Genomic DNA, 22,391 nt, shown 5'->3' with positions numbered 1-22,391 from the left:
ACAGCATGGGAATCAAGTTCTTAATGACAGTCTGGCACGTGCCGAAATCATATAATGATCCCACCGGAGATGAATAATAATAATGATTGACGCTGTCAAAAAACGGTGAGTCATCGACGGAGTTTTGTTGGGCTAGTACTTCTGATAGTCCAATCGGTATGGTGCCGTTGTCGGTCAATGCCGTGGTAAATCCTCAACGAGTGAAATGCCAATAGTTGGCTTAGACGTAGATAGAGGCGTGATATCATTGTAAGCTCTGGCACTAAATAATTTATATTTATTCAACTTACCCAGTCGAACTCCTAGTGTGTCAACATGGCAGGTTCGATCACCATGTGAGATCGCTCTCCAGAAATTTTGGGCGCAGTTGTCTCTAAATGTCGTGTATAAACACAGGATGCGATATTTGGATAACTCTGTACACTCCTATTCCATATCAGCAAAGTCGCCTTCGTCTAGATCATGTGGCTGATATATTGCTGTGAGTTTGGAGCATGCTGGACAAAGGAAGTGATCTACCTCTTTTGGCTCTTCGTCTTCACCATATTGCATAGTAAAATCAATATGACTGACGACTATCTCAAGTGAGTCCGTGGACGTTAGATCCAGCGGCAAGAACGACACTAGAGGATGGTCCTCAATCTACGCGGCGGTCAGTCTGGAATAAAGCCCTAAGCTGCAACATACTAGTTGTACAATGGCCCGGTTTAGGTCGTGAAATCTGCTGTTGTCACGTTGCTGATCCCTCCCGTCCCTCGCAGCAACAAGCAGCATCGGATCTGGATCGAGGTACCGAGCGATATCGCGTTTTCCACGTTTCCCATTTCTTGGTTCAAACGTGTCTGATGATGGTCCGGAGACGAGATCCATCTTAGACATGATATTTATCCAGGGTACTTCAAGATTAACCATCGCGGACATTGCGGACAGCACACCGCTGGACTAATTTCAAAGATTGGACAGGAAGCGACGATGAACTGAGACGAACCTAAAGAACTTATACCGATCTTCCATGAATTGGGATTCCAAGAGATACACAGCACAAGTCCGTATGCCCATTCGCTGCAAGTTCCGCACGAGTTGCGGGAGGAACGGATGATGTGTGTACAGCTCGATTTGACCTAGAGGCAATGAGTATGTGCGCGGTCATATACATAGAATCATACCTGGACAGTCAATTATCAAGTAGTCGTCGTCAAAACCGCCAAGTTCTTCCTCGAGCCAATCCATATTTTGCAACAAGTACCTTTAAACACGGAAAGAGACTATCAGCATGATTTCTTTGAGGGACTATCACGCGTGATCACTTACTCACTCAAAGCAATACACAAGACCACCATTAGGACCCATATTCAACTCACCCATGACGTCGTCTAGTGTCACAAGCTCTCGGATGTCAATGGCAGGTTGATACTCGAAAGCATCGCCAGTTGCAGCGGGATCAAGATTTACAATATGGGCCGTGCGTTTTGAGACACGAAGATGGGTAGCAAAAGCAGTCGAGAAAGTAGACTTGCCCGCACCAGCAGGACCAGTGACGAGAACAGCGTAGCGCATAGCAGATGAGGTACAAGGAACAATTTCAAACTCCGACCCCTCCTGTCGGAAACCAAGTAACTACAAGTTCCAGTACTACACATACAACTAATTCTACGGCATGGCACGCCCGCCATTATTCCCCGATCAGTCCGCAGCTGGGATAGCTGTCGATCCACGCACCCTTGAACGTGTTATACCAGAATCAAAGAGATCAGATGGAACGTACGTCCGCCTGAGCCCAGCATCTACAAATCATTCATAATTCGATCTCTACTGCATCACCAGTGTGCGGAAGCAGCTTAAGATTAGGCCGGGATTCACACCCCAGGAAGATGTTTCTCGATTCCGTGGATCACGCCAGCAGGCGATGGATGCCACAGCCCTTCCAAAGGGCCACATACTAGGCTGGGCTGCGCCCTCTTCTGTTGCGCCATCGAAAGGCAAGACCGCTACGCCACCTCCAAATAAGAACGCGAAAAAGCGCGCAAATGCTCGAGCTAAGAAAAATGCAGAGAAGGCAGCTATTATCAAAGATAACTGGGAGGATGAGGAGGAAGGGGAAGATGAAGCAGCAGCTGATGTGAAAGTGGCCACCGAGGAGTCGAAGGAGGGAAGCTCGAAGGCCAGTAGCACGAGCGATGCAACGACAGGATCGCACACTGAAGACAAGCCGAACCGGACCCCCGCACCAGATTCAGATTTAAATCCATCATCAGCAAATCAGAGCGCTGTTGAGCTTTCGGACAAACTTAAGAAGCTACAAGTCAAATGATCATGTTCTTTGATTTGGAATGTCTCTAGGGTTACTGGGGGGTACAGGATGTCAGGCTGAAACGAGAGTGGCAGGTAACAAATAATAGGTGTTACGATTATGGCCAGCATAAAGTTAGTATCGTTATATGTACAACAATCTATGCGGCTGTTCCTTTCTCTAGATGTCCTAGTTGTAGACAATATAGGTGAATGTGGTTGTAAGATAGTGACTTATCTTATCTGCACGTCCGTGTGAGCGATAAGGAGTCCATTAAAACCTGGGCCTTGGGGCTGTGTGCTATGACACCTGAGACACTGCTTCACCATCTGGTGGAGGTAGTCTTTCCTTCAGCACAGCCAAGGGCGGCGGTGGCGGCGGCTTCGGTTTGTTGAATGTATATAATTCCATGCCAATAACAATTAATAAAACAAAAGCGCCCAGTGCAGCTATACCGTTGCTAAGAAATGGTAATTTGACGCAAGTAAATGAGCAAAACGTACCAACAGCTTGACGCATGTTATTCCATTTTACCTCTTCCATGTTTGCGCGGAGGTCGCTGAGCGTTATAATCGCCTTATTGAGGACTTCCTATTTTAACATTACCAATTTGTACAACGGAGATGAGAATCATCCGAACCTCAATTGCGATCGTCTGCTGTTTCAACTGTGCCTTTGACTCGTTTTTGCGAGTGTCAAGCTCCATTTGTATCCTAATAATCACATGAAAAATAAAATCGTCTGATTTGACGAATGTGGCTCACTCATGTGTCAAGGTACCAAGGTCTTCCTTCATCTTGACATCTAGACGATCGACTTCTCGGCGCAACGCAGCTGTGGCAGATCGTATTGTCGCGCTTTCATTACGAGACCTTGCAGTTTGCTCTGCACGAAGTTCAGAAAGCGCTGCACGGAATAAATATGCTTGCTGTTCGGCATTTGAGTCAGTAAATATGACAATGTCCCGAATGATCCAGCGCACATTATCCAAATCTTTAACCGTAAGGCCTTCTCGCCTTACGCGATCTATTCTGTCCACAAGCAAAGCGCGCGTAGCTCTCATCAGACTTCGCGCTGTGGGTGTGGGGAATGACTTCTCAAGCGCGGAGACGAAGGCATGCGTGTGGAATGGAGGGGCTGTATATGACTGTTGAGAATCTGGCTGGTAAGTGCGTGCAGGTGGACCCGAAAGAGTCGTAGGAAGAGACGAGGCGTCCTCGGGCGGAGGCGAAGATGACGGAGGGGGAGGATTGAGGTCGGAGTACCCGTGCCCAGACCTTGGGTCTTTTGGATGAGCAAGGGATATTGAACCCGGGCCAGACACTGAAATTGGCTGTGACAACGAATCTACAGGGTCAGTGATGGGTTGCCCGGTAGAGCTATAGTGCCTCTGTAATATAGTGGTACAAGAGGTTCCATTGAACTCTGGCGTCGAAGGTGGTAGCGATCGGCAACGATATATTCGGGGGATGACCCTCAGCATCCTTGCATTTAGTTGACAGAAAACGTTATCTAAGTCAGTTGGTGTTCAGAACAAAGTGTAGTCAAGCTCAGCAGAACATGAGAGATGTTACCGTCACGTGTCACGGCGGCAGACTCTGCCAGTGACACTGAGGCCTAGTATCAGCGGCCTTGGACGAGTCCTTCGAGTAACTCTCCCAAGTATCTCATGCAGTCTCTGGTAGTGATATTTGTACTGCCAAGTCATGGGCAACCTCTGCTCAGGAAATAAATCGCGGCGCTGCTTTTGATCGCCTATCAGACCACATTGAAATTCCTCGATCACCATATTGCTACTCGCGTCACTTCGATGTGATCAAGGATGATATATCACCCCTTGCAATGTATGCTTTCTCGTGCAGTGTTCGTCATGGTGCATTAACGGCTACCGTAGAACTGGTGGAGTAAGACCGTGCAGTATTCTAAACCCAGTTGGCACCCTTCCGTCCACCCCTCGATGAACTTTTTGCATCAGGTAGCACTGGCGCATCCTTAGCGGAAGAATTAAAGCGGCTCGGCTGTCGCGTTCGATTAGTCTACTGAAGACCAGTCCTCCCGAATTCAACAATTGACCATGCAATGGGATGATGTCGTCTCACGCATTCGCATACTGCCTGACTTTTCTCGTTTCCTTCTATCTCCACTGTTTTCTGACCTCTAGGAGGCAGCCGGAGAAGGCCTAGTCATCATCATCGATGCCAGTCAGTATAGCTGTGACGCCCTGATTATCCTGAGCGCCGAAGATCCTATCCACGTTCCATTTTGTATCACGCACACCGATGTCTCCGAATTATCTATTGAATTTTAGTCCCTTGCAGAATAATTCGGTTAATGCCCGGACCCGCACGCATAATCAAATCATCGTTATCGGTATGAAATATTTAGGGTGGCTCCTTGCCACAAAGTCCCCTTGTTTCATATTCTACGTCGAGCGCAGCATCCTCTTGGAACTCGAGTCTACCTGTACGAGCTGCCGTGGAAAGCAAGTGAAAACTCTTCTAGTCTGCCTTGGTCCAGCTAGGGCCCAAATCACACCCGATCCAGGAGAGAGCTCGTACGATTCTTGCAAACACTTCCTCCTTGGCTCCGAACTGTATCTTTGGTCGGGTCCCTTCGGCGACCAGTGTGCATACACAACTTCAATTCTCATCGAGTGAACTTCAAGGCTGGGTTCGGAACTAGAATCTGGATGGACTCAACGACTTATTGAGGATGAGACGCCGTGTTCGAGTCTGTTCTTGGAGCCACTTATATTCGGTCTCCCGCATCTCGAGACGATCACTCAGCAGAAGTTCTTTGCAACCGATATGACCATGGAAGCAGACTGGGTGACACTGCTGGCCTTGGAAGTCACGAGCACGATTACGATGCCGCATGGACGTGAACAGACCTTTGTCGAGCATGAAAATGAACAAATCATTGAATTACTTGATTTCGAGTAGCTATTCAGCTTCGTGTTACTTGAGCATTTCAATCCATGTCACGTTGAATGAACCATAATGACCGGAAGTAAGTACGTCACTGATGTTAATATTAATGAAGATTTTTTGCAAGTGAGCAAGGACGGTAACGAAAGACTAATTTTAGTCACAAGTACGCAAATACAAGTAGAATTACAGGCGATTGACAGTTTAGCTACAGCGAGAAAGGTTCAACACCTAGGACTCTAAGGGATAGCTATTCCAGCTTTCACAGTTTCCCTCTTCAAGAGCCGGTCGAGCCAAGCCTTAAAGCAAACAATTTAGTATATTCCGCCACAAAATGATGATGACTCTACCTTCAGGTTCGGGAAAGCATCCAAGGTCTCGACACCTGCATGCTTGTGAAGCCTCACCCTGTTTCGCAAATCAGTGTCCAAGCAAGATATTCATCTGAATGAAAATGCGAACCATGTCATGACATTCACATCAGCAACACTGAGCTTCCCAGCCCCTGGACCCACGAGGTACTCGCGGCCTTGAAGACCGATATCGAGCACACCATAAAGACGGACGACCTCATCCCCATAGCCTGACGCACGACGTTACAACCATGGAAACCAAATAAAATTGAACAAGTACACACGTTTTTTGCCATAAGGCACGTCTTCAGGGGCATAATGTCTGAAGTGGTGCGCTGTGACATTCAGCTGTTATGCGAGAATGTTATATGAGTGACCTCAACTTACATTGACCTTGCATAGGACCGACTCCTCCGTGCTGGTTTGTACGGTGTGAGCGTGCATCTCCAGCTACTTCAACTAGACAATCTAAACACGTACAGCAAAGAAGATCCATTGCAACATCTGGCTTTCCTCATCGCTGCCGCTCTCAAACTTAAACTTCCCTTCCTTATCGTACTTCTGTACGAGGTACAACAAGATCGCTGCACTTTCGAAGACGGCGAATCCATTCGGCTGGGCGGCAGTCGGATGGGAGCGATCAACGAGAACAGGAATACGTCCGTTTGGGTTCATTGCAATGAACCATGGCTCTTTTTGGACGTTCGTGGACAGGTTAACCTTCTCGACACTGTCAAGGTATATGAGCAACGGCCGGGGGGCACGACGAAAGACCTACTCGTAGTCGATGTTTCCATAGGCTGCTTTGAGCTCTTCGAGCATGATGGACACCTTGTGGCCATTGGGGGTAGCTGCAGTGTAGAGAACTAGAGGCTTCGACATATCGAATTGTTTGTTGCAAGGAGTCTGATAGAGGGGAGAAGAACTGTGAATTTAACCTGTACTCTTGCACCTTCTTATACCAATAAGTAGTTCAGCTGACATGCATCAGGTCCAAAATTAACCACTTGCGCGATTAGGCTTGCTAAGCACTGATGAATTGCTTGATGAATTTCTAATGAGCTTAGAAAGACTGATGAATGCATAAGCAGCATGGCTCGCAGTAGTGAACGCTTTCTTTGATTTCGTCGGAAAGAATATGAAGTGCTACAACGACAAGTGTGATCGACACAACTTCTATTGACCCCCAATGGATACACTGGGAACATTATTCCTTGAGGGGGATACAATGCCAGGGAAGAAGATACACACTTGGAGCGAGATTCGCGGATATCCGAGTCGTCATCGTGATAGAACTCGGAACCCCCGTCACGTCATGATTGTGCAGGAGGTGGAGGAGTCTTCTGCTGTCTCAGCTTTTCAGCATCCATTCCCACTGTGTTACCTCGAAACCGAGTCCTCATATCCAACTTTGGCGTATCAGAGCATGTTCCTACGTGTGTAGCAGTCACTCACCATATTGCGTTTGCACTCGAAAGTGGACTTCCTGAGTAGCTGACATTGTTCCGGTAACTCATTACTGTGTTGCTTGAGACACTCCGAAGGAAGATGTCCTTGCTTTTGGACACAGTCGGAATTGAGAAGGCATTCCTTGAGTGCTTTGAGGATAGCGTCACAAGAGGAGGACATGACCAATGTAGCAGCGTCCGTCGGCACACTCGAAGTCAATTTTCGCTGTAAACCTATGTAAGCTGTCGTACAGCGTCTGAGTGATGTGATGAGAGGCCAGGCTTGGGATGACTTGGTGGTTCAGGAGAGCAGGCTGCAATCATGCATAAACTTCTCATGCTCTCTTGATGCCTGTACCACCATCACTCCGTACGCTTTTAAGAACAATTCCGACACTAGCGCCTGTATCTAATCGCGCAGTCCTCTCTGTTTCCGGTTCACAAGCATCTGAGTTCCTCAATGGGCTGCTAGCATGTAATGTGCAGGGCAAGCAGACATATGGGACGTTCTTACACGCTCAGGTGCGACCCAGTTTCGAGTGTCTGGCAATATGTAATATAACCATGCAGTTTGTGGTCGTAGGGACGCGTCTTGTATGACACCTTCCTGTATAACTCCCCGACGCCATCACTTTCATCTACTGGGCCGACATATCTCATAGAATATGATCCTACTCCATCCGAGGCACCTACCCTCATGAGCCTTCTCAAGCGTTACGTCCTTCGCTCAAAGGTGCGCATACGGGACGTATCGGAGGAGTGGGATGTTTGGGCCGCTTGGGGGTCGGAAGAGGCAAAGGAAACCAAGGAGTGGAGTTGGGCACGGAGTGGCGCTGTCGAACCAGTTTGGCGGACTAGCGAATGGCCATGGGGAACTGAAAATGGTACCATACTCGATCGACGTGCTCCGGGGATGGGGAAACGGATGCTCGTTCGCAAAGGCGAAACACGTGAGCTTGTTTTTGGGGTGTCTCTTGCATTGAGCTTAAATTGATATTTGCAGCTGCCGACGCATCTACACACGAATTGGCTAGTAAGGATGCATATTTACTTCATCGGATCATGCATGGTGTTCCTGAGGGTAGTGTGGATATTCAACCCATGCATGCATTTCCCATTGAATCAAACTTAGACGCGATGGGTGGACGTATGTTCCTTTTTGTTTCATCTGATACACATACTGACACGCGCAGTGGATTTCCGGAAGGGATGCTACGTCGGTCAAGAGTTGACAGTGCGCACATATCACACGGGCGCAGTTCGGAAACGTATACTTCCAGTTCACATTTCCTCTCCGGCGTCATTACCACCATACGCGTTGATTAAACCGTCCCTTCTATCGACTACAAATAACGCCGCAGCAAAAACACCCCGCCTGCGCGGGTCATCCACGCTCCTTTCTACGATAGCTGCTCCAGGTATAGGGTCAAGCGTTGGTTTGGCGTTGGTGCGACTAGAACATTTGCGTCCTGATATAGCATTGGTTACTGAGGAAAAGGAGGAACAGTCATGGAAGGTGGAGCCTTGGTGGGCGGATTGGTGGCCCAAGCAGCCTCCTGACGAGGTACATGACCTCAACAGCCTAGCATAATTTAGGATCATGGATTGGATTCTTTGTATCATCTCAAACTAGACGCACCACTCTTGAAAGATAATAGAAGTCAAATCACGTCGACTCCGCGATAACCTGCGCGTAGACGTAATCTCCGTCGTGGCTCACTGAAACATGCAATTTATTTGCTGGTCCAACATCATCGTTGACGGGACGGTACACAAGTGTTGGTTTCACGCCAGTAGCTCCATTGAATGACGAGTATGTGACCTCCTTCCAGGTAGGACGGATGGGATATAAGGCTTTGTACGCAGCTTCTTTCACCGCCCATCTAGACACCGTGACACGTTACATGAATGTCTAGCAAGACGTAGATGAGGAAAAGACTCACCGCACACCCAGAAATTGTGTAATCCTTCCTGTCTTATCTTCTCCATGCTGTTCTGCGAGCAACTGAAATGTTCGTAACTCCTGGGAGCTTAAAATTTTTGTAGCAAAAGCTTTGGATCCCCTTCGACTCAATAGACTGATGAGACGCGGAAGGTACAGAATATCGATACCGATGCCAAGGATTGGCATGTGAATGGATTATGAATAAACTTTCAGGGATCCAAGTTTGCGGTATGGAAGGTATGTCGGTTTTCGTGAACGAGTCGAGCAGCTGGGGCCTGGGCAGATATGATGCACTTGTGATTGGCTTCCGCGAGCGAAGTGTGACAAGAGAGCGGAACTAGTTTATAATTGTCATCCTTACCATCGCACAACAGAGCGACGACGATTGGTGCAACACACTTATGCAGTGTGCCATGCCCGTCACGGTGTGCATCGAAGAAGACATAGACGAACGTGACAAAGTGAACGAGTATGCCGGAGTCCGGACCCAAAGGCGTGACTTGACTTGCTCCGAGCCTCATACCATCCGTGTCGGAGTCAACGACCATCAAACGTTAAGGACAGCCAACCCAACTTAGCTGCAGAGCTCGTACTAACACTAGCGCATCCCGAGATCAGTGTATAATAAATCTGTGCATCTTGCAAAATATCTAAACTAATTCCAAACTCAAGTTTAGAGTCTGTAGCTTGCGATCTGCGATGTCAAAGCCATCCGTCAGCACGGCATATATTTCAGCGTCCACCAATCGTTTCAACCATGCTGCAGATGCCTCCACCTCTTCCGTGATTGCCTGTGGATCAGGCAAATTAATCGCGTTGTGGAACACTCAAGTGAGTATTTTGCCATCACTTTCATGACGCACCTGACATCTCTTCGAAGGACCCAGATGGCAGAGGCATCTTCCAGACGCTGCCTGGTCACGATGGCCTAGTAACCTGCGTTCGTTTTGTGGCGTCTGACGCATTTGCTAGTGCGGATGACAGGGGGACTGTCCGCTACTGGAGATTATTTGGGACAGAGGTATGTTAATCTTCCTGGTGTGCAAACGTCCCCACAATGTTCGTAGTGGAGGACTACTGCGATCGTGAAAGCACACCAAAAAGCCATTTCTGTACTTCGTGAATTCGACAAATTCTTGCTTACCGGAAGTTCAGACTCTTCCATCAAAATATGGGAGGTGCAACGTGGTGACGTTGACGGTAAATTTCTTATTCACTTGCGCAGTGAGTCAGGCTAATTGTGACAGACGAGGTGAAGGAGTTCCAAACCATCTCGCTTCAAGGATGGTATCCTTTATCAATAGCAATCGCATTCCTACCATCATCTGAAGGTGAGAGACTCAGTATCTTGACGACGAGGCGCTTACCTTGGCAAAGCGATAATACTTGCCATTGGTGGAACCGATCGCAAAGTGCACGTCTGGACACACTCCGACGGACCAGTGGGTTTCACATATTTCAGCTAGGTATCAAGTGCTCACTTCTTTCTTTAAGTTTATTCGTTCAGTCGCCCTGTCAGGACACGAAGACTGGATACGTGCGCTGGCGTTCCGAGTTCTATCGACGCCAAATGATCCCCTCGTGCTCGCTTCAGGTTCACAGGATGGAACTATCCGACTTTGGAATGTGGAATCCTTCACTAAAATGCAGGCCCAATCACAAACTCGTACAAAACACCCGGGGGATGATCTCAGCGACGATCTCCTGGACGCATTTGAAGCTTCATTAGGAGACTTGGGTGCAGACGCAGAGGAAGGCGGCAGACAAATTTCACTCAAACGGCATATTCTTACCGTCAAATCGAGTTCCGGGTGCGTCGAATTTGTAGTGAAAATTGTTGGATCGAGTTGATGACTATGTTTATGACGGGCAGGACGCAACAGTATTCTATCACATTCGATGCTCTCTTGATCGGCCATGAGGCAGGAATTACGTCGCTTTCTTGGTCTCCTTCGAATGCGTCATTACTCTCTACGTCAACGGACTCCTCTCTCATTATATGGGCTCCTAGCTCGATCGTCTCCACTGCATATTCATCATCAACATCGTCTATCTGGATTAATGTACAGCGCTTTGGTGACGTGGGAGGCCAACGTCTTGGTGGATTTACTGGAGGTCTTTGGTCAAACGGTGGCGCCGAAGCCATGGCATGGGGTTGGAGTGGAGGCTGGCGACGGTGGCGCCGTATCACAAGTGATAACCACGGAGGAACGGCTGGTGAGGAGTGGGAAGAGGTTGGTGCGATCAGCGGACACAGTGGTGCAGTTAAGGGCCTCGATTGGAGCCCAAAAGGAGACTATCTGGTATCTGTGGGGTAAGAGTTGTTTGATATCAATGCTGTATTTTAAATGCTAACTGCGCACCGTTAGTCTGGACCAGACGACACGCATTCATGGTGCTATTACATCTTCTGCCCCTGAACAGAGCATTTGGCATGAGCTGTCACGCCCTCAGGTACATGGCTATGACCTAATGGGCGCAGCATGGCTCGGCCCGTGGACTTTTGCAAGCGTTGCCGATGAGAAGGTCGCACGAGTATTCGAAGCTCCACGAAATTTCGTCGAGGAGGTTCGGGTACTAGGAGTAAAGGACCTAGCCCAGAGCGAGGTAGGACCGCTCCTTGTTATATTTCAGGGCTTCTGAAAAAATAAAGGGTGATAGACCGGCAACGGCTAGTGTACCTCCTCTCGGACTCTCGAATAAGGCTGTTAGTGATGGTGTGTCATATGATATGCGTGGTATTTGCCATTTGACAGACCATCTTCTATTCAAGCACCTTCAGAACTAGACAGTAGCAGATCTCGCAGGCGCCCTTTTGAAGGAGAGTTAGCTTCCATCACCCTCTGGCCCGAAATCGAAAAAGTCTTTGGGCATGGGTATGAGGTCAGCCCATCTGTGATCCTTATGTGAAATGCGATTGATGCAACTCCATCGACCTAGTCAATCACAATTTCGGCTTCTAACTCGCTTGACCTTCTTGCGACTGCTTGCCGTGCAACTTCCCCACAGCATGCCGTTATTCGCGTGTACACCACAGCCGGCTACCACCCTTTCGGTGTCCCTCTCGAAGGCCATAGCCTGACAGTTACCCGTATAGTATTCAGCCCGCCAAACGATAGATACGTCCTTACCGTAAGCCGGGATCGAACGTGGAGGCTATTTGAGAAAAAAGAAAATGGTATGAGGCTATATGCCTTCATGTAACAGAATGACGACTGACCATACCGCTGCATACTAGGTTATATGCCCATCGCTGCGGATAAATCGCATGGAAGAATCATCTGGGATTGCGCATGGAGCTGCGAAGGGGACCTTTTTGCCACCGCATCTCGTGATAAGACCGTAAGTGTTTCTGATTTCGGAGAAAGATTCTTGATCGACCGTCCATCAGGTAAAAATATGGAAGCAACACTCGGATTCTGCTCGATGGGGAGCAATTATGACGATGAAATTCGAGGAAGCAGCAACTGCTGTCGCGTTTTGTTCTGCTGGTGCCGATGCGCAAGAGTAAGTAAAACCCTTTTGTGTCTCGTGTCGATGACAACTCTCTCCAGGCGCTGGCTTGCGGTTGGTTTAGAGACAGGGGAGATCAAGATTTATTCAAGTTTGATGTCCACACCAGATCAGTGGACACCAGTGTTGACCATCGACTCGAAGTAAGTCTTGGTTGTGACTTGCAAAGAGAGATGTGCTCATGAGTTCAAAGTTTGGCACATGTTGATCAAATCAATCGTTTGGCGTGGAGAGCGACTGATGACCCACGGAGGAAGCAGCTAGCGTCCTGCAGTGAAGATGGTACACTGAAAGTACTGATTGTCCAGTTTGAAATAGACTAAAGTACGTTGGTAGAAACACTAAGCTCCACAGTAACAAATTGTCATAAAGAGAATGGACATAAAACACAGTAAGCCGATTCGTAAGGCAAACGTAGTGAAGACAGGAAGGAAAGACTGCTATACAATGGTCAGTGTCGAGAAGGCTGGATACCAAGTAGTGATGGAAACAGTGTCAATACAGAAACATCTGAGTTGATATCGCTAAAGGGATGCCAAATATATGGGTATAAAACAGATTTGTGCCATGGCTGGGCACCTGCCTGGGTAAGTGATACGTTAGCAGGTATAAGAACACATCGGAAAGTGACTGAAGCAGGGCCCGAGAAAATAGAGATACATGAACGCCAAGTGCGTGTTTAGATGATGTCGCGAAGGCTCAGTGGGACTTCAGGCTGTTGAAAGTAAGTTAGTTTGCAGTGTACGATCTCAACAGGAGGACGTACGCATTTAATTCTGGATCGGAAAAAAGTCAATCGTCAATACTAGGTTTTTTTTTTTAGAAAAAAAGTGCATACTTGTAAAAACATTCAATAGAGCGAAGCATTTCAACATCACCCCCAGTTGCAGTGACAAAGTTCACTACAACACCAGCACGTGCATAATTGGAAGCAATGGCTGGAGCAACGCTGTAATGGAGGTGAGCGCGTGTTTGACGCAGGTAATTAATTGGTCTACCGGTGCGCGTACTCCTCTACAGCTTTAGGAAGGTCTAACAAAAAGTTGAGCATCAATTCGTCCCATGGCATGGCCAATTACTTACCATAGTTGATGATCAGAGGAACGTGGGACACTTCTGGGGTCTTCACTTGCACATCGTTCACGATCAACACTTTCGTCACAGGCTCTCTCATCATGACCGAAGCTGAACTTTTGAACTTGTTCAGCGCCGCTAACTTTGTGCCTGCGTTCATGTCACCATGCTAGAAGAGAATCGTTTAAGCATCGAGGAAGAGAGAATGCTCCGGATACTAACAAGAGGTACAGCTTCGAGCCCACGGCTGGCAAGCTTGTGGACAACTGAATCCAAAGAGGTCATACCACCGACATGCACGATCGCCTGGCTGACCTCAACGTCATCGAATATATCTGCCAACGCGTCAAGCTTCCACTCGCGAGCTTGAGCGCTTTCAGCACTAGATGCCCCACGGCCCGAACCAATGATGCCATGTCCACCACCCGGTGCAGCAGGGTTAGATGTGTCTGTGCGAACACCAGCGGTGAAAGCAAGATAAAGGTAAAATTGCCTAAGACCACGAGACCCTTGAGCGGACTCGGTGCTGGTCACATTTCCATCACGGCGGACTAGAACGCGCACAGGCTCCTTGAGTTGGATGGCCGTAGCTAGATTGAGCACATCCTGCGGCACAGTGTTAGAAAATAGTGCAGTCTGTCGTTCAATAACGTTCGGCGAGCCGGTAGTATGCTCATTTGGAGGGGACGGGGAAATGGCAGAGAACCTGCGTCCTGTGTTAGAAGTCGACAAGCCAGGGTGGCTGTTTGCATCAAAGGAATTGAAAGATGGTTGAGGTGGGGCAGAAGTAGAGTTTGGCGTGACATTCCCAACAGGTCGAGACCTTGGCGGAGGAAGAAGCTTCACTATGTTGAAGACAAACTCGTGCAAGTTGCGGGCAATCAGCTGATCAACCTCATCAAGAACGAGGAAGCGGACTTCCGATCCGACGAGACCTCCAGGGGCAGTGAAGAGGGCGTGTAGCTTCTGCGGAGTCCCACAAATGATGTGGGGCATGTTTTGCTGCAGAAGGCGTAGCTCCTGGCTGAGGTCACTAGGCGAAGCAGATGCACCTACGCCTAGCGCAGATCTAATGCCAATCGGACCCCCGAGGTCACGAATCATACGCTGAGCCTGAGTAGCTTGGTCGACCGTGGTAGATATCATGATTACTAGAGGTCCCCTGGTAGGGGGGCGTCCGGCAGTGTTTATCACAGCTACCTGAATAGCGGGTATCACATATGCTGCAATCCGCTCTTGGGTGGGTGGAGCTTGGGCAATGATATCTGCACCTCGCAGAAGAAATGGAAGCGCACGTTGCTGAATCTTGTTAGGGGGGCCGACGCTAGGATCATGAAGTTTAGCAGAAGGATTGGTCCGGATGGACTACTACTAACCCAAATTTACTGAGAGAACGAAGCAAATCTGGCGCAAGATTCAACTGTTCCCACTTGGAAACCATGGGACCGTTGTCACGACCTGAACTACCAGATAGCTCATTACCCTGTGCATCAATCATCTAGTAATTAAACAGGTGAGTCGATTTAGTGTCGCTAAGGAGATTGAACCACGCACGCCAACAGATTCGCGCCGTATCAAGCCCCCAGTCACAGAACGACGTTTATCCCGAGGGGGTTCGAGTCGTCCCAAATTGCCGAGACTCTCGGTCCGCATGGGAAGATCAAGCGTTCCCGCCGACCAAGTGCGCATCGGGGGATTGGGTGCGCGTGGTGATGGTCGCATATCTGGTCTGTTCGGTATACCATGACCAAGGGCAGCAGGGTTAGACCCCATGCCGTGGGGAAAGGCTTGGTTCGAGGCCATATCCTGCATCTGCGGGGTAGATCGTCCCATCTGGGTAGGAAGAATGCCTGTAGTAGCATTCTGGATATGCTGCTGTGTTTGAAGAGCCAACAATTGCCCAACGGATGTAGTTAACGTATTCAGGCGTTGAGAGATCTGTGTAATATCATCCGCAGGAGGAGATTGATTTGGTGCAATGTTTGCACTAAATGAGGCCCGCGGGATATTGACTGCGGGTGTGGACATGCCAGAAGCAGGTGCGAAGGGGTCCTTGAATTCAGGCTGAGCGTTATTGAAAGAGGTGGCACTGCTAATGGTCCTTTCAATGAGGATGTTGACTTTGCGATGTATGTCGCTGATGTCGCGCTGGATTTCGCGCGTGTTATACTCGCAACGCTGGAGCCGGTCTAATAGGTCGCGTATGATTGGAGAAGCTTTGAGTTGTGCCTCCAGATTATGATGAAAATCGGCACTGGAGGCGAGTTGACTGCCCGAGTCCAAAGATGAGACCGGAGACGATGAGGGGAATGGTCCACTGATGTTGAATGATGAAGAACGTATTGAGGTGTTCATAATGTTGACCGGAGGTGTTACATTGCGATTCCGAGATTGTTGCACAAGAGCCGAGATAAATGGAGACGAATCGCCCGGGGTGTGCATGCCTTCGTCATGGGTATTTGGATTGGGGGTATCATCTGCTTCTGGGAGAGATTCTAAACTGCCAACCTTACTCATGTCTCGCGCACGAAACATATGCTGCCTCTCAGACTCAACCTGATGGAGATATGGGGGCCTATCCCCGTGCGGGGGCAACAGCTGGAAGCGGGCGTCTGGGAGACTATCGGGCGCTCCAGCGTGCTCCAGCAATCGGGGTGGACTTGGAGACGACTTCAAAGACCTGCGATCAGCGGAACAAGCTGATTGAGATGACACAGACGCTCCATCTTGCTCCCGAAGTGTGGGAACCCCAAATACGAACCCAGTGGCCCCATCCTCTTCATTATTTCGCATACTGCCAGGGAAGAAGGGCATCGAGGTCGGATTCAGAGTTGCGCCTCTCGCCATGGCAGTGACTAGCTCCAACGAACGGTGAACAAACGAAGGGCAGCACTTGAACGTAAGAAGGCTTTCAGTTTGGCGGCACTAGAAGCATTGAGTTGATCTCACCTCAGGATCTGAAGAAATGTCTTGTCAATCCGATTCCATACAGGCAGTATAAATGAGAAAGCCAAGAAAAACACCTGCAACCGGCCTGTTGACGCAGTAGCAGGTACTCGATTGAAGCAAATGTTTCCAGAGGCGTTGCCAAAGGTCCAAAGCTTTATAAAGCTCACAAATTAATCCGGCCGAAGGCGTGGTAACTGAAGCTAAGCTTAAGCTCGTTCATTCACTAGTAACATTCAAGGCATCTCATCGCCAACCATAGTACACGTTCAATATGGCATGTTGGGCATACGGCATAGGTACATAGAGTCAAAGATAGCGTGAAAGAAACAAAGAAAGGCGACATCATTTAAACAAAGGTACAAGAAAGAGTCAAAAGAGGGGCAAAGGGAAAGAAAACCCAAAGATCTTCCCGCGCGGGTGTTTATCTCCGCGAGTTTCTAATAAAATGGTGGGTTGGAGGTCCAGAGCCCTAGGTCAACGGTCGAGTCAGCAATGAAATTATAAGTCAACAATGGTTGTCATACTTCATTGCGCTTTGTCGAGCACGCCTCGCATCAGTAAAGCCGTTGCGAGCTCGGTATGCTTCAAGACGCTGCTGCACCTTTTCTATTACTTCTGGAAGATCAGCGGCGCTGCGTGTGACCTAAATTACAGTTTTGAGTTGCATTCTGAAATTGGGGTCCAAGTGACATACCACGAGTTCCGTGGATTCATCGCCTATTTGAAGACGAGACCCATTGAGATTCAGAGCTTTTTGGGCAGCCGATGCATCAATAAACGTGATCATAGCGTACTGCCTAACAGAATATTGGGCAATATAGGCTGGATTCGGGCGACCAGTCGTCATTGCCAGACCACCACTGCAGCGAATCTCGACAGAGAGAATTTCACCACAGTGACTGAAGTACTCTTCAATAGTGTCTTCGTCGACTGTTTTAGCAAGCTTGCATCGAAGTCAGGTTCCAAAACGTGTTGGTTTTTACGGTGTCTTACATTGCCAACAAACACATGCATAGGATTACGTCGTCGTTGTTTGATATGCTTCTTGATGGCGTGGGCAACACGTTGGTTCTGCTTGTGAGTTCGTGCAGGATTGGTACGCGTCGGTTTGGCGTCATTTTTCCGCGAGCTCATTACTTTTTTTGACTACGGTAAGAACTTGAGTGACATGGTTAGGAGGAGATCACGGTATGTCACTAACTTTGGGCATAGATTTGGCTTCTGGGTTGTGAGAAGGAGAGTCATCAGAGTTTATGCTATGACAGTGGTAAACCATGATGATAAGTTATTCGTGAATGAACCTAGGGTGTCGAAGTTTGTGGGTTGAGCTGGCGAATAGGTGTCAGACTGAGCGGCCTTTTGAAGTATCGAGCAATGGAAGAGGGCCCAAGCACGTTAATTTCCACAACATTATGGACGGGGACTCCTTGTGTCAGTGGCTTCAATCAACAATGAGATCTGCAGAGAGTTTAGCTTGTGGACGAAATGTAAAATAATGATAGTGGATTGATCGATCGTCCAAAAAAGGAATTCAGCTTCGGTGTCATGGTTTTCCACCACAGCTTTGTGCATTACGTTGAACGCTTGAGGTGAACGCTTGCTTGGACCCAATGATTGCACATCACACACATGTCTATCGAAAGGTAGTCCGAGAGATAGCCAAAGCGGTACATTGCCGCTCCTCTCATCTGTGTTGCTTGTATTAACTTTCAGTGACGCTTAGACTGTCAAACCTCGGTTAGCTCGGAACAAAGACATTGCTTCAAACTTCCGAGCCTTGTTCGCACAGAGTGGACAACCCGAGGATGCGCAGCATTTTCAACACGATATGCAGAATGCCTTGACTTTCCTGCGATCTCAGCGAGAATATAAGGTAAGCGTTCTGGTTTCACGCAAAATATTACACATCAACTGATGTGCGTTAGGCCTTATTGGAGAGATATAACCCATTAATCGACCTAACAGCGGAGGAACGGATAGAAGCGACCGCACGACGAGTCGGACTGAACATGCCCAAGATCCATGCGCCTGATTCCCAGGACACGTAGTAACACTTGAGTTACTAGGTGCATTGTTCAACTTCTGTTCACCAGGAGTATCGACTCAACAAAAGGATGTCAGGCGTAGTATATCATGATGCCCGAGCTCGATACCAAGTCATTTTAGATATTCACGGCGGGCAGTGAGACTAGTTCAAAGTTATAATACATGTTTTCCTATCGATTTGCTATGATAATTCAAATACCCGTTCCGGACTCGTGCAAACTAAATTGTGTATCGATAATCCTACTAATGAATGTTTTGAAAAGATACCTCAAGTTCTCGTTGAAAAGGTCTTCGCAACTACAAGGCACGATGGCGGCGGCGACACAGGTGCTTGCATGCGATTCTACATCTATTGTCTTTTCTTTAGACGACCAGGTAGCGATCAGCTCACCTGAAACCCTCGCAGCCTTGCGTACCGCAGCGTCCTGCCTCAAAGATTTCCTTCCAGTCGCTTTTCCTACAGAAACCGTTTATGGGCTGGGTGCTATTGCTCTAAACGCGGCCGCAGCCCTGAAGATATTCTCTACCAAAGGCCGGCCAGCTGACAACCCTCTCATCGTACATGTGTCCTCGCGGCGTATGCTACAGACTTTGCTTCCACAAAATTATGCGCTCTCGCCTTCTTACGAGTTGCTCATAGAGCACTTTTGGCCCGGACCCCTCACGCTACTTTTCCCCTGCGACCATAGCCTGATACCCGATGTCATTACTGCTGGCCAGCCAACTGTCGCAATCAGAATGCCATCACATCCAGTAGCACGAGCACTTATTGCTGTCACCGATGCACCGCTCGCAGCTCCAAGCGCCAACTCCTCCGGAAAACCTAGTCCCACCCGTGCAGAGCATGTGTTGAATGACTTGAATGGCAAAATCACAGTCATTCTAGATGGTGGCCCATGTGAAGTTGGTCTAGAAAGTACGGTAGTGGACGGTCTACATGAAGATGGAAATATTCGCATCCTGCGACCTGGCGGAATTACAGTAGAAGACATTAAACGAGTGCTCGTTAATGGCTTCTCCGATGTCGATAGACCAATACCCCAGATCCTCGTGCATCGTCGTGATTTTCGTGACGACGCATTGGAACAGGCACCTACTACACCTGGCATGAAATATCGTCATTATTCTCCCTCAGTGCCAGTGACGCTGATGCGCATATCCGATGCTCCCCTTGGAATAGAACCTCTTAGCCCCTCCGCTTTTCTGAAGGATCTCAAGCGTTCAATACCACATTCTCCTGACACTCTCCGCGTCGGGTTATTGATGCCTTCGGATTCTATTTTGATGAAATCTCTCATCAGCGATACGACCATTCAGTGGCATGAGTTTCCTTTGGGGCTGGTTTCGGAGCCGGCAATTATTGCAAGGCGGCTATTTGATGGACTGTTGACATTAGAAAGGGATGGAGTGGACTTGATATTAGTGGAAGAAGTTCCAGAAGAAAATGAGGGCCTGGCAATCATGAATCGGGTCAAGAAAGCAGCTGGAAGCTCGCAGTGGATCACTATTCCCTAGAAATCGCACGTAGGTGTTATTGTCTCTGTCATTCACCTTTCGCTCACAGCACGCCGCAGGAATGTGGCTGTGTTTACATTGCTTATAATTTTAATCAAACTAGACATGCAATTAAAAGGCTGAGTAGTGTGTTTCACTCCCCGCCAGTCGACATCGCAGACAAGACTCGTGACCTTATCTCAAATGACATGCACCATGCGGTAACGCCTACGATTGTGACAGAATTGATTGGTAAGGCTGTACCTGCTACTCAAATTAATGACATTGACAGAAACAGTACACAGAAACGGATGCTATCTCCGAATAAGCCTTTTGCACAGTGCACACAGTTACACATGATGATGTTCGCGGGAGGAGATCGGCGGCACATGCTGTGGAATTTCTGGTACCGAGTGTTATCATTGTCAGACGGCGTCATTCCCTGCGGAGCTACGCTCGCACGCCACTCTTATCTTGCCACGTTTTTGCAGCTTCCCGCCTCGTGCCGTATCTCGTCTACACGATAGATGAGAGCCCGATCAGACCACATGTAATCAAAATGCTGGGGCAGCTCTTACCCTTGTGGGTCAATCGTCACAATTTTCTGGAGGCTCCTACATGCGTGGGTTGTCCTTCGGAAGTTCTATGATACAGAGCTTTGCAGAAGGAGAATGACTCCGAAGACATGGCTCGCCGGACAACGTGCTCTACAACGTGCTCTCGCGCGCTTCCGAAGTTGCTCTGTGTCGATCACGTGATATTCGCCTCGCCCCTTCTTTCAAACTGATTGAACCCAATGTTATTGCCCTCCTCACGCTGTTCCCTTTGTATTTCTTATGCCGCCCTTCCGGTGAGCTCACGAAGCCTGACAGGGATCCATGTAGTCGGACTATCTCCAGCTCCCTTTATTGCGCTGAGCGCACGCATATAAGAGTGGTCATAATCCTTGACTTCAGTGTTCGCTACTCTCGACTAGTGTTGAGATCCCTTTTACAGCTCTGAGGAAAGCTTTTTTTTCTAATACAATGGATTACAACGGTCAGTCTGTCCTCGGGTGGTTACCAGGTCGGGTCGAGCTGACTTTGCTTTGCCAGTTTCCAATGGCGGGCACATGTTCAACTCTTATCCCGTCGATCTGGGTCCTGGCCTTTTGAACTATCCACAGCACTTCGTATTTTCCCAGTCCCCCGCTTTCAGTGATATCTCCCTTCCGTTGGATGATTTGTATCGTTCCCAATCAGCACCTCCGTGCCTGGAGCAAGGAAATAATATTTTCAACTCCCCTCTTTCCATTCCTCAGCCATTTCCTAATTGCGACGTGTTCTCGTTGGCTGCTTCGACATACAGTAGCGTTCATTCTTCGTCAAAGGAACATATTCCTCGCCCACCGAATGCATTCATGCTCTACCGTTCACACATGCTCAAGAGCCGGGGTAATGCTGACCCTGAGAGGCGTCAACAGAACCTCAGCCGCATCGCAGGGCAGCTTTGGAGAGCTATGAGTAAAGAAGACAGAGCTGTGTGGCATAAGAAGGCAGCGGAAGTCCAAGCCGCTCACTATGCGAAGTATCCTGGCTACAAATTCAAGCCCAACCGCAAGAGCGCTAAGTCGGCCAAGACTCTTCATAGCGGCGCTTACTACCCGAAGCCTACTGAACAGCTCCGTGCGGAGCCATCCATAGGCCCAGTGCGACGTGCTCGCTCGTCCAGGGTCCGGCCTCAGGGTGTTACGCGTGATGATCTCCTCGGTGCATTAGAAACGCAGTTTCCATCGGCTTTCTCGTCCCCTGCTAGGCTCTCCCCTTTACATTTTCCACGTTTCCTTCCAGCCTTTTCTTTACCTGAGGGAATGTGTGGTAACGAGCAGCCAAACGCCATTCTACCCCTACCTCAGTCTCAGTGCACGAATGCGCTTGGCTTGGAATTGAGTTCGTCACAGCCATTACAACCCACTACGCCAAGATCAGAACTCGCTGAAATGCTCTCCGGTTTGGTCCTAGATCTTGACGCCGTACGTTCCGATGCTCCTCTATATTTACTTCATCTGATCTTCATTTTGACAATCAGACGCCAACTGCAGCAACTTTCCAACGGAATGGTGACATACCCCAGCCCGATGTTTCTATGTCCCAAGATGACTTATTCCTTGGAATGGAGCAACTGCGTCTTCCCCACAATTCAATGGATTATGACGTCAATCGTCTGTCTCCACTACTTCCTGGATCGATAGACGGATATCAGCCGTCAGGCCAGTCCTATTTGTGTTCGGACGCTTTTAGTGGGGCTCCATCGTGCACCTCTGATTCAATGTTCTCCGACTTTAAGTGTGCTCTCTCAATGCCGCTTGACCAT

The 22,391-nt window shown here is 48.6% G+C and overlaps 14 protein-coding genes across 14 annotated transcripts; 7 read left to right on the top strand and 7 right to left on the bottom strand.

Annotated features, from left to right (window-relative positions):
* Positions 1-426: 426 nt before the first annotated feature.
* On the bottom strand, positions 427-1,557 carry BJ212DRAFT_1266757 (GPN-loop GTPase; the record flags this gene model as incomplete). Its single annotated transcript, XM_041330604.1, has 6 exons — positions 427-468; positions 520-642; positions 688-937; positions 989-1,121; positions 1,167-1,246; positions 1,316-1,557. 6 exons carry the CDS (start codon positions 1,555-1,557, stop codon positions 427-429), a joined length of 870 nt encoding a protein of 289 aa, XP_041195531.1.
* Positions 1,558-1,657: 100 nt separating this feature from the next.
* On the top strand, positions 1,658-1,948 carry BJ212DRAFT_1245840 (uncharacterized protein; the record flags this gene model as incomplete). The annotated part of the gene is made up of 2 exons (XM_041329655.1): positions 1,658-1,761; positions 1,825-1,948. Coding segments are annotated over 2 exons (228 nt in total), but the record flags the coding sequence as incomplete, so codon positions are not given.
* Positions 1,949-2,421: 473 nt separating this feature from the next.
* Positions 2,422-3,873, bottom strand: BJ212DRAFT_1012802 (uncharacterized protein). Its single transcript, XM_041328840.1, has 5 exons — positions 3,273-3,873; positions 3,055-3,218; positions 2,931-3,003; positions 2,794-2,881; positions 2,422-2,739 (listed from the first exon to the last, which is right to left on the bottom strand). The coding sequence occupies exons 1-5, from the start codon at positions 3,771-3,773 to the stop codon at positions 2,591-2,593; spliced, it is 975 nt and encodes a 324-aa protein (XP_041195529.1). The 5' UTR covers positions 3,774-3,873; the 3' UTR covers positions 2,422-2,590.
* Positions 3,874-4,569: 696 nt separating this feature from the next.
* On the top strand, positions 4,570-5,232 carry BJ212DRAFT_1297702 (uncharacterized protein; the record flags this gene model as incomplete). The annotated part of the gene is made up of 2 exons (XM_041332623.1): positions 4,570-4,913; positions 4,956-5,232. 2 exons carry the CDS (start codon positions 4,570-4,572, stop codon positions 5,230-5,232), a joined length of 621 nt encoding a protein of 206 aa, XP_041195528.1.
* A 224-nt stretch (positions 5,233-5,456) lies between these two features.
* On the bottom strand, positions 5,457-6,452 carry BJ212DRAFT_1266442 (glutathione S-transferase-like protein; the record flags this gene model as incomplete). Its single annotated transcript, XM_041330569.1, has 7 exons — positions 5,457-5,516; positions 5,568-5,625; positions 5,680-5,800; positions 5,855-5,905; positions 5,958-5,988; positions 6,051-6,300; positions 6,349-6,452. The coding sequence occupies 7 exons, from the start codon at positions 6,450-6,452 to the stop codon at positions 5,457-5,459; spliced, it is 675 nt and encodes a 224-aa protein (XP_041195527.1).
* Positions 6,453-6,883: 431 nt separating this feature from the next.
* On the bottom strand, positions 6,884-7,199 carry BJ212DRAFT_1445686 (cytochrome c oxidase assembly protein PET191-domain-containing protein; the record flags this gene model as incomplete). Its single annotated transcript, XM_041338147.1, has 2 exons — positions 6,884-6,979; positions 7,026-7,199. The coding sequence occupies 2 exons, from the start codon at positions 7,197-7,199 to the stop codon at positions 6,884-6,886; spliced, it is 270 nt and encodes an 89-aa protein (XP_041195526.1).
* Positions 7,200-7,366: 167 nt separating this feature from the next.
* Positions 7,367-8,609, top strand: BJ212DRAFT_1445685 (Aminomethyltransferase folate-binding domain-containing protein; the record flags this gene model as incomplete). The annotated part of the gene is made up of 4 exons (XM_041338146.1): positions 7,367-7,540; positions 7,602-7,968; positions 8,022-8,165; positions 8,212-8,609. 4 exons carry the CDS (start codon positions 7,367-7,369, stop codon positions 8,607-8,609), a joined length of 1,083 nt encoding a protein of 360 aa, XP_041195525.1.
* Positions 8,610-8,684: 75 nt separating this feature from the next.
* Positions 8,685-9,149, bottom strand: BJ212DRAFT_1445684 (4'-phosphopantetheinyl transferase; the record flags this gene model as incomplete). Its single annotated transcript, XM_041338145.1, has 2 exons — positions 8,685-8,901; positions 8,962-9,149. 2 exons carry the CDS (start codon positions 9,147-9,149, stop codon positions 8,685-8,687), a joined length of 405 nt encoding a protein of 134 aa, XP_041195524.1.
* Positions 9,150-9,662: 513 nt separating this feature from the next.
* BJ212DRAFT_1478389 (WD40 repeat-like protein) lies at positions 9,663-12,799 on the top strand (the record flags this gene model as incomplete). The annotated part of the gene is made up of 15 exons (XM_041339704.1): positions 9,663-9,794; positions 9,844-9,984; positions 10,031-10,163; positions 10,211-10,294; positions 10,341-10,405; positions 10,458-10,774; positions 10,837-11,277; positions 11,333-11,570; positions 11,617-11,680; positions 11,737-11,846; positions 11,904-12,141; positions 12,202-12,305; positions 12,355-12,470; positions 12,518-12,619; positions 12,670-12,799. 15 exons carry the CDS (start codon positions 9,663-9,665, stop codon positions 12,797-12,799), a joined length of 2,415 nt encoding a protein of 804 aa, XP_041195523.1.
* Positions 12,800-12,959: 160 nt separating this feature from the next.
* BJ212DRAFT_1012878 (uncharacterized protein) lies at positions 12,960-16,732 on the bottom strand. The gene is made up of 7 exons (XM_041328841.1): positions 16,500-16,732; positions 15,105-16,442; positions 14,927-15,048; positions 13,773-14,874; positions 13,560-13,719; positions 13,475-13,508; positions 12,960-13,425 (listed from the first exon to the last, which is right to left on the bottom strand). The coding sequence occupies exons 2-7, from the start codon at positions 16,395-16,397 to the stop codon at positions 13,296-13,298; spliced, it is 2,841 nt and encodes a 946-aa protein (XP_041195522.1). The 5' UTR covers positions 16,398-16,442; positions 16,500-16,732; the 3' UTR covers positions 12,960-13,295.
* Positions 16,733-16,868: 136 nt separating this feature from the next.
* Positions 16,869-17,775, bottom strand: BJ212DRAFT_1478387 (uncharacterized protein; the record flags this gene model as incomplete). Its single annotated transcript, XM_041339703.1, has 5 exons — positions 16,869-16,968; positions 17,024-17,142; positions 17,194-17,442; positions 17,493-17,645; positions 17,701-17,775. The coding sequence occupies 5 exons, from the start codon at positions 17,773-17,775 to the stop codon at positions 16,869-16,871; spliced, it is 696 nt and encodes a 231-aa protein (XP_041195521.1).
* Positions 17,776-18,012: 237 nt separating this feature from the next.
* BJ212DRAFT_1338923 (uncharacterized protein) lies at positions 18,013-18,832 on the top strand. Its single transcript, XM_041335039.1, has 4 exons — positions 18,013-18,166; positions 18,223-18,372; positions 18,425-18,565; positions 18,621-18,832. The coding sequence occupies exons 1-3, from the start codon at positions 18,110-18,112 to the stop codon at positions 18,545-18,547; spliced, it is 330 nt and encodes a 109-aa protein (XP_041195520.1). The 5' UTR covers positions 18,013-18,109; the 3' UTR covers positions 18,548-18,565; positions 18,621-18,832.
* On the top strand, positions 18,421-20,207 carry BJ212DRAFT_1013222 (DHBP synthase RibB-like alpha/beta domain-containing protein). Its single transcript, XM_041328844.1, has 2 exons — positions 18,421-20,069; positions 20,120-20,207. The coding sequence occupies exon 1, from the start codon at positions 18,708-18,710 to the stop codon at positions 20,058-20,060; it is 1,353 nt and encodes a 450-aa protein (XP_041195519.1). The 5' UTR covers positions 18,421-18,707; the 3' UTR covers positions 20,061-20,069; positions 20,120-20,207.
* A 1,204-nt stretch (positions 20,208-21,411) lies between these two features.
* Positions 21,412-21,636, top strand: BJ212DRAFT_1247414 (high mobility group box domain-containing protein; the record flags this gene model as incomplete). Its single annotated transcript, XM_041329675.1, has 1 exon — positions 21,412-21,636. A coding segment is annotated over one exon (225 nt), but the record flags the coding sequence as incomplete, so codon positions are not given.
* Between the last annotated feature and the right edge of the window lie 755 nt (positions 21,637-22,391).

This window comes from Suillus subaureus (assembly GCF_016647635.1).
Source record: "Suillus subaureus strain MN1 chromosome Unknown BJ212scaffold_8, whole genome shotgun sequence".
NCBI lineage: Eukaryota > Fungi > Basidiomycota > Agaricomycetes > Boletales > Suillaceae > Suillus > Suillus subaureus.
The sequence above is the reverse complement of the archived record's forward strand: the minus strand, read 5'-3'. Positions and strand labels throughout refer to the sequence as shown.